This window comes from Kogia breviceps, chromosome 12, assembly GCF_026419965.1.
Source record: "Kogia breviceps isolate mKogBre1 chromosome 12, mKogBre1 haplotype 1, whole genome shotgun sequence".
Lineage (NCBI taxonomy): Eukaryota > Metazoa > Chordata > Mammalia > Artiodactyla > Physeteridae > Kogia > Kogia breviceps.
Window position 1 is genome coordinate 83,237,410 of NC_081321.1, and position 17,272 is coordinate 83,254,681.

General features: G+C 39.1%; 1 protein-coding gene across 7 annotated transcripts in view; it reads left to right on the forward strand.

The window, feature by feature from the left end:
* The window catches only part of ANO4 (anoctamin 4), a 325,264-nt gene that overhangs the window by 130,259 nt on the left and 177,733 nt on the right, over window positions 1-17,272 (forward strand). For all 7 annotated transcript variants that reach the window (XM_067009963.1, XM_059081938.2, XM_067009965.1 and 4 more), the window contains one exon: window positions 15,182-15,318. In XM_067009963.1, the coding sequence (XP_066866064.1) occupies window positions 15,182-15,318 (137 nt within the window). The remainder of the gene's footprint in view (window positions 1-15,181; window positions 15,319-17,272) is intronic.

Here is a 17,272-nt window from a genome sequence, read left to right on the forward strand (position 1 = left end):
GTCTGAGCTCCTGAGTGCCTGATGCTTAGATAAGAGAAGAAGAAAGAGAGAGAGAGAAATAGACAGGAGGAATGTCCTAAGACACGCTTCCTTGGAGTGTCCTGCAGTGGTAGAATGGCTTCTTGTAGGTGGGTGGGGAGAGAGGGAGTGGCTGTGTTGTGTGCCTGGGGGGACTGTGCCTTGGCCACCTGAACTGCCAGCCATGGCTGAGATTCTGTAGCCCGAGGAAAGAACAGATCCTTCAGCATTCAGGGAACTTTGGAGGCTCTGGGAAGGCAGCAGTCTCATCTTCCTATTTCTTTGTTGTACACCCAGTTCCTTGAGCAGACTATGGAGTATAGTAGCTGCTCAGTAAATTTTGTTAATGCGTGAGTGAGTGAATTCCACTGTAGACTCACAAAGGGGGCAGCTCAGCAGTAGCCAGTGGAGGGAGACGAGAGCAGTTTGCAAAACCTCTAGAACCTTTGTGCAGTTCTGGATATGTGAGGTAGAGGACTGTGAATTTCAGAAATGACTGAAATGAAACTGGCTGCTGCGGATGGGTTAGTTGTATCCTCAGATGGGAAACCTGTGGCTATAGAGGGCTATAGACTCTGGGGACTCATGAGTGACATTCATACCCTGACAGACTTTATTGTGATATAGTCCATTAGCTTCTAATGGACTAGGGAACGAAAGAGAGCAAATAGCAAAGTATTTGGAAGGAGGACTTGGGGGTTGGAAGGATTATTGGATGATTGTTACACTATAGTCTGACCCTTTGTGCCTGCGTATGTCCCTAAGCAGTCGTATAGCTGTTCCCCCATTGGTGGTGCTCTTGCTTCTGTGGGTGATGAGACTTAGTCATTTCTCAGTAACATCCAGTGAGTCATTTTGAATCCGGTGTCTTGAGCCCTGATTTCCCATTGTATTTTTAGTTCATATGGCTATGCTGTTTCAAAGGGGAGGATGGGGGAGAGGGAGGAACTGACATCAGTTGAACATCTTGTCTGGCAACTCTGTGGTGGACTTTTTACCTGTATTATTTTATTCAGTCTTAAACTCTCTTTGCCTGAATTTCCACATCTGTAAAAGGGAGGTAGTTATAGACAATCTATGCAAAACCCTGAGTGCCTGGCACATGGTAAGCGCCGTGGACGTGTTGGCTGCCACCTTCTCTTCATTCCTCACAACAATCCTCTCTGGTACATTGTACTATCCCCACTTAAAAGATAAAGAAATTAAAGCTGGAACAAGTTAAAGAAACCCAATCTAATAGGAAGTGGGAGGACTAGTGTTTGAACTCAGGTTTGTCTAAATCCAAAGCTCACGCTCTTTCCAGAGAAGGGACAGTTATGGTCAGTAGACTTTTAGGATTCTTAATGTACAACATCACTGATCTTGTTTCTAGTTGTGAAAAGGGAACCGAGGCTATTGAGCAAAGTTTGCATCAGGTATACAGTCCTTCTCTAAATATCGTTCCCAGTGCTGTAAGAGGTGCCATCATTAGCTACCTTGTTACAGAAGTGACCAAGGTGTCTGTCTTTTCCTTAGAATGGAGCAGTTGCAAGAGAAGCTCTTCTTAAGAAACCTGCTGTCTTGGGAACAAGTTAATGATCTTGGCCCCGTTGCAGAGTGTATTGTGAGCATCCCATGCCGTCGTGTATGCTCTGTAATTTTATAAACAGCATCCTTCCCAACCACACATTTTAAAAAAACTCATGACTTGTTTTTTTAAAGGCACATTTTGAATCTTAAAGCATTGAGCTAACTTTCCACGGCAGAAAAAAAGTGCCTGCTCTCAGATCTGTAACCATTAGAACACCAGCTTGCTTATCCCAGTTTTTCTTTGGGGAAATGTTAACATACCCATTTAATTGTTGCCATAACACACTAGCAGAGGTCTCCAAACTTTTTAAAAGTTGGAATCTGTCTAGTCCCCCCCCCATATATTTTTATATATAATATCAATAATATTGCTATTATGTAATATAAATATTATATAATTACAATATAATTATATATTATATTATCACATATAATATCTGTAAGACAGATAACTGAGCCGCTTGGAGTAGGTAGGGGTAAAAGGTGTAGGACTTTGCGCAGTTTCCTTTCTGGCCTCCATGGCCCCTGAAGTCCCTCAGAAGAATCCTGGGGTTCCCAGGAACACACTTTGAAAACCACTGACCCATTAGAAAGGAATAAAGCCAGCTAAGTAAGGATTTATGTCCTTTCCAATTATTTATTTTGAGTTTTCTAAATTAGGCTTACTTTTTCTTCTTCTTGGTCCACCAGGCAGTCTCTGCCTTAGGGACGTTATCAGATTCATTTGAAGAGTAGCGAACTTCTAGAGGGTCCTAGTCTTGCTAGTGCCATATAAATGCTAAGCAGTGTTTGGTTTTTAAAATCCCAGCCTAAGGTGCCCGAAGCTGTGCTGAGGCTGTGTGTTTTCCTGAATTTGTAAAAAACATTTAATTTGATGTATTTGTTAAATATGTAAAAGTGTCAGACTTGTTGGGCTACAGATGTAAAGTCTAGCTTTATTCAGATAAATGTTAAAACTGTGACAATTGTTTGCTGGTTAAATGACTTCCTGTTCTTGAAAGCCAAACATGATTTAAGAACAGTAGAATGCTTTCCACAAAACCAAGGAGTCAGCTAGAAGTAGCCTGGATTTGGGAGTCAGACCTGGGTTCAGATTCATCTCTGTCACTTATGAGCTGTGTGACCATACTTAGCACCTCTGAACCTGGCTTCTTTCCCATACTGCCTGTCTCGTAAGGTGTTCTGAGGATGAAAGGAGAAAGCAAACCTCACAATCCTTCACACCTGGTTGGCTCTGAATAAATTGTCGTCCTTTCCCACTTTCTTCCCTATTTAACTCTGAATCCAAGAGAAAAACAGATTCTTTCAAGCAATGGCACTGAGATAATGAGAATAAGAAAAAAATGGCAATTGATATCATCTTAAACTAGCTTTTATTTTAAAATGGGCATTGAGCACCTCTTGTTTGCTAGCCCTTGTGTCAAATTTGGAGGTGCCTTGGGCCTTCACCTGAAAGGGACCCTAAATGTAAAGATGAACTGGTTATAAAACAGCCAGGTAAGTGTTTAAATTGAGACATGAACAATCTTTTTTCTTTTTTTTTTTTTTTCACTTTCTAATGAGGCTTTGAGGTCAATATGTAATACCTTCAGAATTCTGCGCGTCAGATGTAATAATTTGGAACTCGGGGTAAAAATAGTATAATGAACTGGCACGCTGGAGAACAAATATAGATACTTGGATTATACTGCACAGACCTTTCATGTCTTCTTCAGTGACCTATAATTTCACTGTATTTTCTTGGCATCAGAAAATACTGAGATGAAAGTCCTCCTGAACTATAATGCCAAGGTGGGGTTATTTTTTTAAAAAAGCAGGGAGTCGAACTGTTTGATTTTGGGGAATTTATTTTTTACTCTTTTAGATTGTTTCTAAAACAGTCTAAGCATTTGCGATTTGTTTTTTTGTTGCCTTTATAGCACTGATTCCTCAATTTCATCCTCTTGTCTGGAAGTACGAGGCTTCCCACTCATGTCTTGGTCATGTTTATACCTCCCGCACCTAAACTAAATGTTGGTTTAATGAACAAGTGACAGAAGATTATCAGTTCACTTGTTTGTTTAAGCCTTTGCGGTATATTTGCAGTCTCTCTTCCCAAGAGAATCGAATAATCGCTAATATCCCAAATGATTTTCACTGCAGGAATAATTGAAATAATTGCAGATATTTGATGAGTCGATTCAGTACTCTGGCAGCAAATTTGCCTTCCTACACAGGAAGAATGTCAGCATCTCCTGCTCCTGGCCCTCTGCCTTCTCTGTTCTGCCTCCATTCTGGGAGAGTATCACAAGCCAGCCCTCAGAAATCTCTTTTCTATGCTGAGTTTGTGGCTTTACTCAGAGGCTGTAGCTGATTTTTGGTCTCCCAGGCAATATGAGTTTCTTGACCCTTGTTCAGTTGTTAAATGTGATTCCCTGCTGTTTAGTTCCTGGGTCTCTTTAGGCTGAGTGCCTGCTTTTTGCAAAAGAGAATCATTTGGGGATCTCCCTTGCTTTCCTAAATGCATGGTACCCACCTACTGGGACCCATGTTAATTGCCAAGTTCTGTTCACACAGCCCTTCCTGAGTCTGAATACAATGTAGGTCCATACCTGGTTTGCATGGAATTTTTAAATTCTCTCTCTTTCTCTCTCTCGCCATTCTTAATTGACTTCTCTGAACATTGGACTCTCTTATTTAATGAGCCTAATTGCAGAATTCTACCAGGCAGATAATTATCAAACATTTTTTTATTCAAGAAAAAAAGTATGAGGGAGGTAATGGGATCCATTAACAAGTGACCTTGTTTGGATGAAGAGGATGTTTGTCACTTCTGTGCCAGAGAGGGAGAGGCCCTGCTCCCACCTTGGCTGGACCATGAGCTCTGTGAGGTCAGAGGTCTTGCCTGTCATGTCCAGTACTTAAGCCCCAGCTTTTAGCCCAGCACAGTGTCTGCCCACGGTAGGTACTCAGTAACTACTTGTTGAATAAATAGATTTCTAAAAAATAGGTGAACTTCAGAGTTGGGGGTTTTCTTTTTTTTTTTTTTTTTTTTTTGCGGTACACGGGCCTCTCACTGTTGTGGCCTCTCCCGTTGCGGAGCACAGGCTCCGGACGCGCAGGCTCAGCGGCCATGGCTCACGGGCCCAGCCGCTCCGCGGCATGTGGGATCTTCCCGGACCGGGGCACGAACCCGTGTCCCCTGCATCGGCAGGCGAATTCTCAACCACTGTGCCACCAGGGAAACCCGAGTTGGGGGTTTTCCTAAAGAAGAGAATGAAAGTTCACATCAAAGGAGGTTGTACTTTGTTCCCAAAACTTACCTTGTAGTTAAAGTGGATCTATCAGTGACAATGGTGAAATACCGAAGAAGGGCACGTGTTTCTTCTGTGCAGTGTTTACATGTTCTACAGTCTTCTTACTGACCACATGTTCAGCTGACCATTTTCTTTTTTCCTTTTTTAAAATTTTATTTTATTTCTTTATACAGCAGGTTCTTATTAGCCATCAATTTTATACACGTCAGTGTATACATGTCAATTCCAATCGCCCAATTCATCACACCACCACCCCCGCCACCCAGCACTTTCCCCCCTTGGTGTCCATATGTTTTTTCTCTACATCTGTGTCTCTATTTATGCCCTGCAAACCAGTTCATCTGTACCGTTTTTCTAGGTTCCATATATACGTGTTAAAATATGATATTTGTTTTTCTCTTTCTGACTTACTTCACTCTGTATGACAGTCTCTAGATCCATCCATGTCTCAACAAATGACCCAATTTCATTCCTTTTTATGGCTGAGTAGTATTCCATTGTATATATGTACCACATCTTCTTTATCCATTCGTCTATTGATGGGCATTTAGGTTGCTTCCATGACCTGGCTATTGTAAGTAGTGCTGCAATGAACATTGGGGTGCATGTGTCTTTTTGAATTATGGTTTTGTCTGGGTATATGCCCAGTACTGGGATTGCTGGATCATATGGTAATTCTATTTTTAGCTTTTTAAGGAACCTCCATAGTGTTCTCCAGAGTGGCTGTATCAATTGACATTACCACTAACACTGCAAAAGGGTTCCCTTTTCTCCACACCCTCTCCAGCATTTGTTGTTTGTAGATTTTCTGATGATGCCCATTTTAACTGGTGTGAGGTGATACCTCATTGTAGTTTTGATTTGCATTTCTCTAATAATTAGTGATGTTGAGCAGCTTTTCATGTGCTTCTTGGCCATCTGTATGTCTTCTTTGGAGAAATGTCTATTTAGGTCTTCTGCCCATTTTTGGATTGGGTTGTTTGTTTTTTTAATACTGAGCTGCATGAGCTGTTTATATATTTTGGAGATTAATCCTTTTTCCATTGATTCATTTGGAAATATTTTCTCCCATTCTGAGGGTTGTCTTTTCGTCTTGTGTATGGTTTCCTTTGCTGTGCAAAAGCTTTGATGTTTCATGAGGTCCCATTTGTTTATTCTTATTTTTATCTCCATTACTCTAGGAGGTGGATCAAAAAAGATCTTGCTATGATTTATGTCAGAATGTTCTTCCTATGTTTTCCTCTAAGAGTTTTATAGTGTCCAGTGTCACGTTTAGGTCTCTAATCCATTTTGAGTTTATTTTTGTGTATGGTGTTATAGAGTGTTCTAATTTTATTCTTTTACATGTAGCTGTCCAGTTTTCCAAGCACCACTTATTGAAGAGACTGTCTTTTCTCTATTGTATATTCTTGCCTCCTTTGTCATAGATTAGTTGACCATAGGTGTGTGGGTTTATCTCTGGGCTTTCTATCTTGTTCCGTTGATCTATGTTTCTGTTTTTGTGCCAGTACCATATTGTCTTGATTACAGTAGCTTTGTAGTAGACTCTGAAGTCATGGAGCCTGATTCCTCCAGCTCCGTTTTTTTCCCTCAAGACTGCTGTGGCTATTTGGGGTCTCTTGTGTCTCCATACAAGTTTTAAGATGATTTGTACTAGTTCCATAAAAAATGCCATTGGTAATTTGATAGGGATTGCATTGAGTCTGTAGATTGCTTTGGGTAGTATAGTCATGTTCACAATATTGAATCTTCCAACCCAACAACATGGTATATCTCTCCATCTGTTGGTATCATCTTTAATTTCTTTCATCAGTGTCTTATCATTTTCTGCATAAAGGTCTTTTGTCTCCCTAGGTAGGTTTATTCCTAGGTATTTTATTCTTTTTGTTGCAGTGGTAAATGGGAATGTTTCCTTAATTTCTCTTTCAGATTTTTCATCATTAGTGTAAAGGAATGCAAGAGATTTCTGTACATTAATTTTGTATCCTGCAACTTTACCAAATTCACTGATTAGCTCTAGTAGTTTACTGGTGGCATCTTCAGGATTCTCTATGTATAGTATCATGTCATCTGCAAACAGTGACACTTTTACTTCTTCTTTTCCAATTTGTATTTCTTTTTCTTCTCTGATTGCCATGGCTAGGACTTCCAAAACTATGTTGAATAATAGTGGTGAGAGTGGACATCCTTGTCTTGTTCCTGATCTTAGAGGAAATGCTTTCAGTTTTTCACCATTGAGAATGATGTTTGCTGTGGGTTTGTCATATATGGCCTTTATTATGTTGAGGTAGGTTCCCTCTATGCCCACTTTCTGGAGACTTTTTATCATAAATGGGTGTTGAACTTTGTCAAAAGCTTTTTCTGCATCTATTGAGATGATCATATGGTTTTTATTCTTCAGTTTGTTAATATGGTATATCACATTGATTGATTTGCGTATATTGAAGAATCCGTGCATCCCTGGTATAAATCCCACTTGATCATGGTGTATGATCCTTTTAATGTGTTGTTGGATTCTGTTTGCTAGTATTTTGTTGAGGATTTTTGCATCTATATTCATCAGTGATATTGTTCTGTAATTTTCTTTTTTTGTAGTATCTTTGCCTGGTTTTGGTATCAGGGTGATGGTGGCCTCATAGAATGAGTTTGGGAGTATTCCTTCCTCCGCAGTTTTTTGGACGAGTTTGAGAAGGATGGATGTTAACTCTTCACTAAATGTTTGATAGAATTCACCTGTGAAGCCATCTGGTCCTGGACTTTTGTTTTTTGGAATATTTTTAATCAGCTTCAATTTCATTACTTGTGATTGGTCTGTTCATATTTTGTATTTTTTCTTGGTTCAGTCTTGGAAGGTTATGCCTTTCTAAGAATTTGTCCATTTCTTCCAGGTTGTCCATTTTATTAGCATAGAGTTGCTTGTAGTAGTCTCTTAGGATGCTTTGTATTTCTGCGGTGTCTGTTGTAACTTCTACTTTTTCATTTTAAATTTTATTGATTTGCATACTCTCCCTTTTTTTCTTGATGAGTCTGGCTAATGGTTTATCAATTTTGTTTATCTTATCAAAGAACCAGCTTGTAGTTTTATTGATCTTTGCTATTGTTTTCTTTGTTCCTATTTCATTTATTTCTGCTCTGCTCTTTATGATTTCTTTCCTTCTGCTAACTTTGGGTTTTGTTTGTTCTTCTTTCTCTAGTTCCTTTAGGTGTAAGGTTAGATTCTTTATTTGAGATTTTTCTTGTTTCTTGAGGTAGGCTCGTATAGCTATAAACTTCTGTCTTAGAACTGCTTTTGCTGCATCCCATAGCTTTTGGATCATCGTGTTTTCATTGTCATTTGTCTCTAAGTATTTTTTAATTTCCTCTTTGATCTTTTCAGTGATCTCTTGGTTATTTAGTAACATAGTGTTTAGCCTCCATGTGTTTGTGTTTTTTATGTTTTTTTCCCTGTAATTAATTTCGTATAGCATTGTAGTCTGAAAAGATGCTTGATAATGATTTCAGTTTTCTTAAATTTACTGAGGCTTCATTTGTGACCCAAGATGTTATCTATCCTGGAGAATGTGTGCACTTGAGAAGAAAGTGTAATCTGCTGTTTTTGGATGGAATGTCCTATAAGTATCAATTAAATCTATTTGGTGTATTGTGTCATTTAAAGCTTCTGTTTCCTTATTTATTTTCATTTTGGGTGATCTGTCCATTTGTGTGAGTGAGGGGTTAAAGTCCCCCACTATTATTGTGTTAATGTCAATTTCCTCTTTTATAACTGTTAGCAGTTGCCTTATGTATTGAGGTGCTCCTTTGTTGGGTGCATATATAATTGTTATATCTTCTTCTTGGATTGATCCCTTGATCATTATGAAGTGCTCTTCCTTGACTCTTATAACATACTTTATTTTAAAATATATTTTATCTGATATGAGTATCGCTACTCCAGCTTTCTTTTGATTTCCATTTGTTTGGAATATCTTTTTCCATCCCCTCACTTTCCATCTGTATGTGTCCCTATGTCTGAAGTGGGTCTCTTGTAGACAACATATATATGGGTCTTGTTTCTGTATCCATTCAGCAAGACTGTGTCTTTTGGTAGGAGCATTTAATCCATTCACGTTTGAGGTAATTATTGATATGTATGTTCCTATGCCCATTTTCGTAATTGTTTTGGGTTTGTTTTTGTAGGTCCTTTTCTTCTCTCGTGTTTCCCACTTAGAGAAGTTCCTTTAGCATTTGTTGTAGAGCTAGTTTGGTGGTGCTGAATTCTCTTAGCTTTTGCTTGTCTGTGAAGATTTTGCTTTCTCCATCGAATCTGAATGAGATCCTTGCTCGGTAGAGTAATCTTGGTTGTAGTTTCTTCCCTTTCATCACTTTAAGTATATATCATGCCACTCTCTTCTGGCTTGTAGAGCTTCTGCTGAGAAATCAGCTGTTAACCTTATGGGAATTCCTTTGTATGCTATTTGTTGTTTTTCCCTTGTTGCTTTCAATAATTTTTCTTTGTCTTTAATTTTTGTCAATTTGATTACTATGTGTCTTGACATGTTTCCCCTTGGGTTTATCCTGCCTGGGACTCTCTGCACTTCCTGGACTTGGGTGGCTGTTTCCTTTCCCATGTTAGGGAAGTTTTTGATTATAATCTCTTCAAATATTTTCTCTGGTCATTTCTCTCTCTCTTCTCCTTCTGGGACCCCTGTAATGCAAATGTTGTCACGTTTTATGTTGTCCCAGAGGTCTCTTAGACTGTCTTCATTTCTTTTCATTCTTTTTTCTTTATTCTGTTCTGCAGCAGTGAATTCCACCATTCTGTCTTCCAGGTCACTTATCCATTCTTCTCCCTCAGTTATTCTGCTATTGATTCCTGCTGGTGTAGTTTTCATTTCAATTATTGTATTGTTCATCTCTGTTCTTTCATTGTTCTAGGTCTTTGTTAAACATTTCTTGCATCTTCTCGGTCTTTGCCTCCATACTTTTTCTGAGATCCTGGTTCATCTTCACTATCATTTTTCTGAATTCTTTTTCCTGGAAGGTTGCCTATCTCCACTTCATTTAGTTGTTTGTCTGGGGTTTTATCTTTTTCCTTCATCTGGTACATAGCCCTCTGCCTTTTCATCTTGTCTATCTTTCTGTGAATGTGGTTCTTGTTCCACAGGCTGCAGGATTGTAGTTCTTCTTGCTTCTGCTGCCTGCCCTCTGGTGGATGAGTCTGTGTAAGAGGCTTGTGCAAGTTTCCTGATGGGAGGGACCTGTGGTGGGTAGAGCTGACTGTTGCTCTGGTTGGCAGAGCTCAGTAAAACTTTAATCCATCAGTTGAGCATTTTCTGACGCTTCAGCATTTCTAATCTAGGCTGAAGCTCTTGAGAGACTGGCAGGTAATAATGGTGCCTTCATACCAGTCATTCTCCAAAAATCAGATTGCCTGACACACTGATTTCCCTTGAGTGCTCAGGTAGCATCAGTCCCATAATAACTTCCAGACAGTAATTCTGGTGGGCAGCAATAAGGAAAGCAAAGGGCTTCTCTCCCTTTTCCCAAGATAGCTGGTCCCTCTAGAATCAAATAGTTGGGCCTTTAATGTAGAGCAGAATTTCTCAACCTCAGCACTATTGACATTTTGGGCTGTAGAACTCTATGCCATAAGGGCTATTCTGTGCATTGTAGGATATTTAGCAGCATCCCTGGCTTCTTCCCACTAGATATGACTGGCACCACCCCTCGAGATCAAAAATGTCTCCATTCCATACCAGATGCCTTCAGGGTGACAGTTTAGGGCCAGTTGAGGACCATAGATGTCAAAGGCTTTCTTGAACAGATTGTGCCAACACCAGAAAATGATACTGGTGGAAGATGACATGGTAATTTTCTAATCTTGGCAAAAGCATAGGGGCAGTTCTCATGGATGGATGAATGAATGGATATTCAAGAGTTTCTCCCCAGTGAGAGCCAGTCACCAAGACAAAAATCTCAGTGTCCTCTTTAGCTTCCCCCTTTATCTTACATCTCATCCCAATCCATCCGTCGGAATAACCATTCCAACTTGTAAATGCTTCCTCTGCCTTTTTGTATTGATGATGCTAAAATGCTAACTTAAGGTCCCAGAGTCTAAAATCAAGAAACCAACATTTCTTATGGATCTGCCATATGTCAGCCACCCTCCTAATGTGTACATAATCTCACATAATACTCTCAGCCACCCTTAAAGAAGTTTTCTGTACCTGTCTCACCAGTGAGGAGTTGGGAACACAAATTCACACCACTAAGAGGTAGAGTTTGGAAAATAGTAAGCATGTCTTCCGATGTTGTTAAAAGAATATTTTTACCCCATTGTTCAAATATAACCAATATCTACTTAGAAAGTCATCACTATCTCCTTGAAAATTTAACCAGTACCTACTTGAAACTCTGGAGCTCCTGGCTGTGAATGGAGAAACGTATATGCAAGGTCCCAGAGCCATAGAACAGTAGAGAAAATAGGACTCTTACACATCATTAGACAGTGACCACTTCGAGATCATTCTGTTATTCAACAATATGAGTTGAGGGCTTACTCCATGCCTGGACCTCTGTACACCAGTCAAGACAGACAGGGTCCCTGCCCTTATGGAACTTATATTCTAATAGGGTAGACATCCAGCATACAAGTAAACAAATGAATAAATAATTACAGTCTATGATACATGCTGTGAAGGAAAGGAGCAGTGAGAGGAGGAGATGGAGAGTAATTGGGTGAGGGGCAGCTTCTTTACATAGGGTGGTCAGGGAAGTTGTCTTTGACTTTGACATCTCCCACAGCATACTGTACTTCCTCAAAAGTGTTAGTGCTTCTTCTTGAGCACATGGCACAGTGCCTGGCACAGTGTAGATGCTCCTAAACGTTGATTTATGAAAAAATTATGATGTTTTTCCTTTGTAGCCTCAGAGCCTAAAAACCTCTAGTAAGTGTATTAGTTACTTTTTGCTGCTGTAACAAATTACCACAAACTTAGTAACTTAAAACAGCACAGATTTATTATCTTACAGTTCTGATGGTCAGACATCCTCAAGGTGTCAGCAAGACTGTGTACCTTCTAGAGGCTCTAGGGGAGAATCTGATTTCTTGCCTTTTCTATCTTCTAGATTCCTTGACTTGTGACCTTGTCCTCTATTTTCAAAGCCAGCAGCATAGCATCTTCCAGTGTCTCTCTCTCTCTCATTCTGACCTTCCTGCCTCTCTTGTAATTACATTGGCCTACTCATATAATCCTGGATAATCTCCCCATTTTAAGATCCTTGACTTAATCAAATCTATGAAGTTGCTTTTCCCATATAAGGTAACACATTCATACATTCCAGCGATTAGGTCACCTTTGGGGTCCGGATTCAGCCTATCACAGTAAGCAATAAATGTTCATTTTATTCCCATGCCTGTTTTATTTTACAAATGAAAAACTTGCAGTTAAATGAATTGCCCAAAATCACACACTTGGATACAGCTTTAGATCCTGGTCACTCAGGATAATTATCATTATTCTCTCTATATCTATATTCTCTCTATAACTAGACTCTGTTCTTTATAGCACTCAGTACACTTCACATTTCTTTGATTATTTGCTTTCTTATTACCAGAAGGGCAGGAAGACACATCACTTTTATTCACCAAGGTACAGTCACTGCACAGCTCGGTGCCTGACACATAGTGTGCACACCTCTAAAATTTTTTTAGATGAAAGAATGAATACTCCTTTGTATGCTTGGGTGAATAGAACTCAAACTCCTATAAATTATACTGGTCAGCAGCTTCTGATAGGTTAAAAATTCTTAGCTGTTTTTGAAGCATCAAAGAAAAAAGTGAACTTCAATGTTGGCATATAATTTGAGTCAATAAAGAAGGGGCCCCAAGAGCAAAAATAAACAACTGGGACCTAATTAAACTTAAAAGCTTTTGCACAGCAAAGGAAACCATAAACAAAACAAGAAGACACTCTATGGACTGAGAGAAAATATTTGCAAACAATGTGACTGACAAGGGCTTAATTTCCAAAATACACAAACAACTTATACAGGTCAGTATCGAAAAACAAAACAAAACCCAAACAACCCAATCAAAAAATGGGCAGAATATCTAAATAGACATTTCTCCAAAGAAGACATACAGATGGCCAATAGGCACATGAAAAGCTGCTCAACATCACTAATTATTAGAGAAATGCAAATCAAAGCTATAATAAGGTATTACCTCACAACAGTCAGAATGGCCATCATCAAAAAGTCTACAAATAATAAATGCTGGAGAAGGTGTGGAGAAAAGGGAACCCTCCTACACTGTTGGTGAGAATGTAAATTGGTGCAGCCACTATGGAGAATAGAATGGAGTTTTCCTTAAAAAACTAAAAGTGACTCTGCAGTGCCAATCCTGGGCATATATCCTGGGAAAACTCTAATTCAAAAAGATACATGCACCCCAATGTTCATAGCAGCACTGTTTACAATAGCCAAGACATGGAAGCAACCTAAATGTCTACCGACAGATGAATGGATAAAGAAGATGTGATACATATATACAATGGAATATTACTCAGCCATAAAAAAGAATGAAATAATGCCATTTGCAGCAACATGGATGGACCTAGAGATTATCATACTAAGTGAAGTCAGACAAAGCCAAATATCATATTTAACTTATATGTGGAATCTAAAATATGATACAACTGAACATATTTACAAAACAGAAATAGACTCACAGACATAGAAAACAAACTTACGGTCACCAAAGGAGAAAGAGGGGGAAGGATAAATTGTGAATTTGGGATTAACAGGTATACACTACTATATATAAAAATAGACAAACAACAAGGACCTACTGTATAACATAGGGAACTATATTCAATATCTTGTAATAACCTATAATGGAAAAGAATCTGAAAAAGAATATATATAAATGTACATTCTTCCTGTACACCTGAAACATTGTAAATCAACTGTACTTCAATAAAAAATAACGAAGGGACCCATACCTGGCATTATATTTTCCCATCCACTAGTGTTGAACTTTGCTATCTGGTGTACTGCAACACTGTGTGCATTTGAGTGTGATATTCTGTATTTACGACTCCATATACAGTGCTTTATCTGTTGACATATTAGCATCAAGAGTCTTTAGGGAGAGTTCCTAAGTGGCTCAATTCATAATTCCAATTCATGATGAGAGGAAGAAGAAAGGCAAAAAACCTAACTGCATGCTTTATTACTGCATCAGCTTTTCTCTGTTAGGCCTTAAAGAAGTAACAAAGGAGAAATAAAATCACAGTTCTTACTGAACTATGCAAGTAGCACATTTACGGGTTCACTTAGCAAGTTGTATGGCATTTAAATAAAAACAAAAAATTTTTTAAATATAGGTCATCTAGGGCTTCCCTGGTGGTACAGTTGTTGAGAGTCCGCCTGCCAATACAGGGAACGCGGGTTCGTGCCCCGGTCCAGGAAGATCCCACATGCCGCGGAGCGGCTGGGCCCGTGAGCCATGGCCACTGAGCCTGCGCATCCAGAGCCTGTGCTCCGCCACGGGAGAGGCCACAACAGTGAGAGGCCCGCGTACCGGAAAAAAAATAAATAAATAAAATAAATAAATAAATAAATAAATAAATAAATAAATAAATGTCATCTCCAACACAAAATGAGTTCTTAGAAGTCTTAAAGAACCTTATGCTAAACAACTATACGTAGGAAAGCTAAACAAACACAACACCTCCTGTTATCATGGAAGACAAGTTATATTTACACTATGAAGACACTTTGCTTCACGTTGTCCATCTTTGCCTAATGAAGACACTGGTCAAACATGTTTTAGATCTGACCTCCGTTTCTCTTAGGAAATAATATACCTGTCATTCAAGGGGTTATTGAAACAATGAAAAACTATGAAGCCAAAGGAAGATGTCTTTACTTTTTTTTTTAAGTGTCTTAATTTTTTTTTAAATTAATTTTTATTTTTGGCTGTGTTGGGTCTTCGTTGCTGTGCACGGGCTTTCTCTAGTTGTGGCAAGCAGAGGCTACTCTTTGTCGCATTGCGCAGGCTTTTCATCGTGGTGGCTTCTCTTATTGCAGAGCACGGGCACTAGGCGTGCAGGCTCTGTAGTTGTGGCACATTGGCTTAGTTGCTCCGCAGCATATGGGATCTTCCCAGACCAGGGCTCAAACCCCTGTCCCTTGCATTGGCAGGCGGATTTTTAACCACTGCACCACCAGCAAAGTCCCGAGATGTCTTTACTTTTAGTATTGCTTTTAAGATCCCAGATTCTTACCCCGACTTGTATTTACTTTGATTCTAGTGGCCAAGGATGTCAATATTCTTTTTGATGAATTGGAAGCTGTCAACAGTCCTTGCAAAGATGACGATTCTCTCCTTCACCCTGGAAACCTGACCAGTACTTCAGATGATGCTAGCAGATTGGAAGCAGGGGGAGAGGTAAGAGTGTGTGATTTCTTAAAAACACGATTCTTGATCCAGGCAGGAACCTGAGAAGCATAATCCAGTAGACTGTTTAAAGTCATCATCTCATTGAACTGTGGGTTCCTGAGGGAAAAAAGGACCAGGTCTTGTAATCCTGTGATGTCCTCTAGGAGTTTAGCACATTTCAGGGATCTGAAATCTACTTACACTCAAAACAAGCTTTCAGTGGGTCATGCACTTACCTTATACCTAAAGGCATTTTGTTTTTATAGAGAAGATTCTTAAAACCACCCATCATTTTAAAATGATCTACATTCTGGGTGTCGCTAACTAGTAAAAAGTTAGCTTTACAAGGATGTTGAAATCTTGTAAAATTGAAATGAAATCAATTTCTGTTGAAATCTCCCAGCTTGTAGAACAGTAACACAGAGTGGACCAGACCTCAGTAGGTGTTGTGTTGTCTGAAGCCTCTCTGAGTTTCCATTTGCCTCTGTAATCTGGTGACTCATTGCAATTGTAAATAGACCCATCTGTTCATGTGTCATTTTGGGGGGGAAAAAATTATTTTGTTAAAGGCATTCACTGTTGCTCAGCTGTGTCTCAGTGGAGTTTAATATCTCCTTTGTATATGCACTAGGTTTAGGTGATAGGAACACAGATCAGAGTCACTAATTTATTGTGTATTCTTAACGTTTTTATTATTCCAGAGGCTCTTAACTAGTGAAAGGATCACACCTTGACCAGGGAAAATTGTTTACTTCTACCAAGCTTCCCAGTCCTCTCTATAAATACCATATGCTAATTATCTATGTGTGGGGGTTTTTTTGTTTTTGTTTTTTGTAAGAAAAAACTCATTCTATCATCATCTCTTCACACAGAAACTTTGGATGCCATAATGTGGCATAAAGGAAGGACCTTGAAAGGCACCTCAAAAAGCAGCTAGTGTAATCCCCTTAATTTATAGATGGTGAAACTGTCTCAGGTAGGTTAGGGCTTTGCTAACCCTCCTCTTGAAGCCTTGGCTGGTTTTGCAGATAGATGCTAATGTGTTAAATCTACAGTATAGTTCCCTTCCCTGGCAGATGATTGTTAAGAAAGTGTTATTGGGGTAGATTTCTGAGTACCTCTTAAGGCAGAAGCCAAAAATAGTCAGTGAGCATTGGTCATCAGTTATAAATACCTACACCAGGTATGAGACATGTTATTTCCATCACTCCTTACTGACATTTTCCTTTTGGATGAGGTTGCATACATGCCACTTATGCATGAATATGGATTCTAGCAATGGCTTTGGAGGTCTGGCATGTGTTCCTTCTTCATACTACTCTTTGGAAACTGATGTGTACTGTGTCCTCCAATTTTTTGTGTGTTTATGCATACAGTTGACCCTTGAATGATGTGGGTTTGAACTGTGTGGGTCCACCTGTACATGGATGTTTTTCAGTAGTAGACACTACATTACTACATGGTATGTGGTTGGTTGAATCCATGATGCCGAGGAACTGTGGATATGGAGGCCCCACTATGACTATAAGTTACAAGTGGATTTAACCCCGCTGTTGTTCACAACTGTATACACAAATATCACAAGAAAAATATTTTTCTTATTGTGGGCAAAAAATTTGAGAAACCCTGAGCTAAGGTATTACTAAAACCATCAAATCACTTGTGGTCCCATCCTTCTCTCCTACCAGATGAACTGTCTTCCTGAATTTTTCTGTTTTTTATTCTCTTGCTCTAAAAATGGTTTTACCATGCATACATAAGTAGCCTTAACAACTTATTTTACATTGATTTTATTTTGTGCTTTATAAAACATGGTATCATGCAGTATAAAGTCTTTTGTGACTTGCTTTTTTCTGTCAATATTGTTCTTAAGATTTTTGCTTACTATTAGATGCATCAGTAGTTCATTTTCACTGCTGTATAATATTCCACTATATCACTGTTCTACAGTTTATTTATCTAT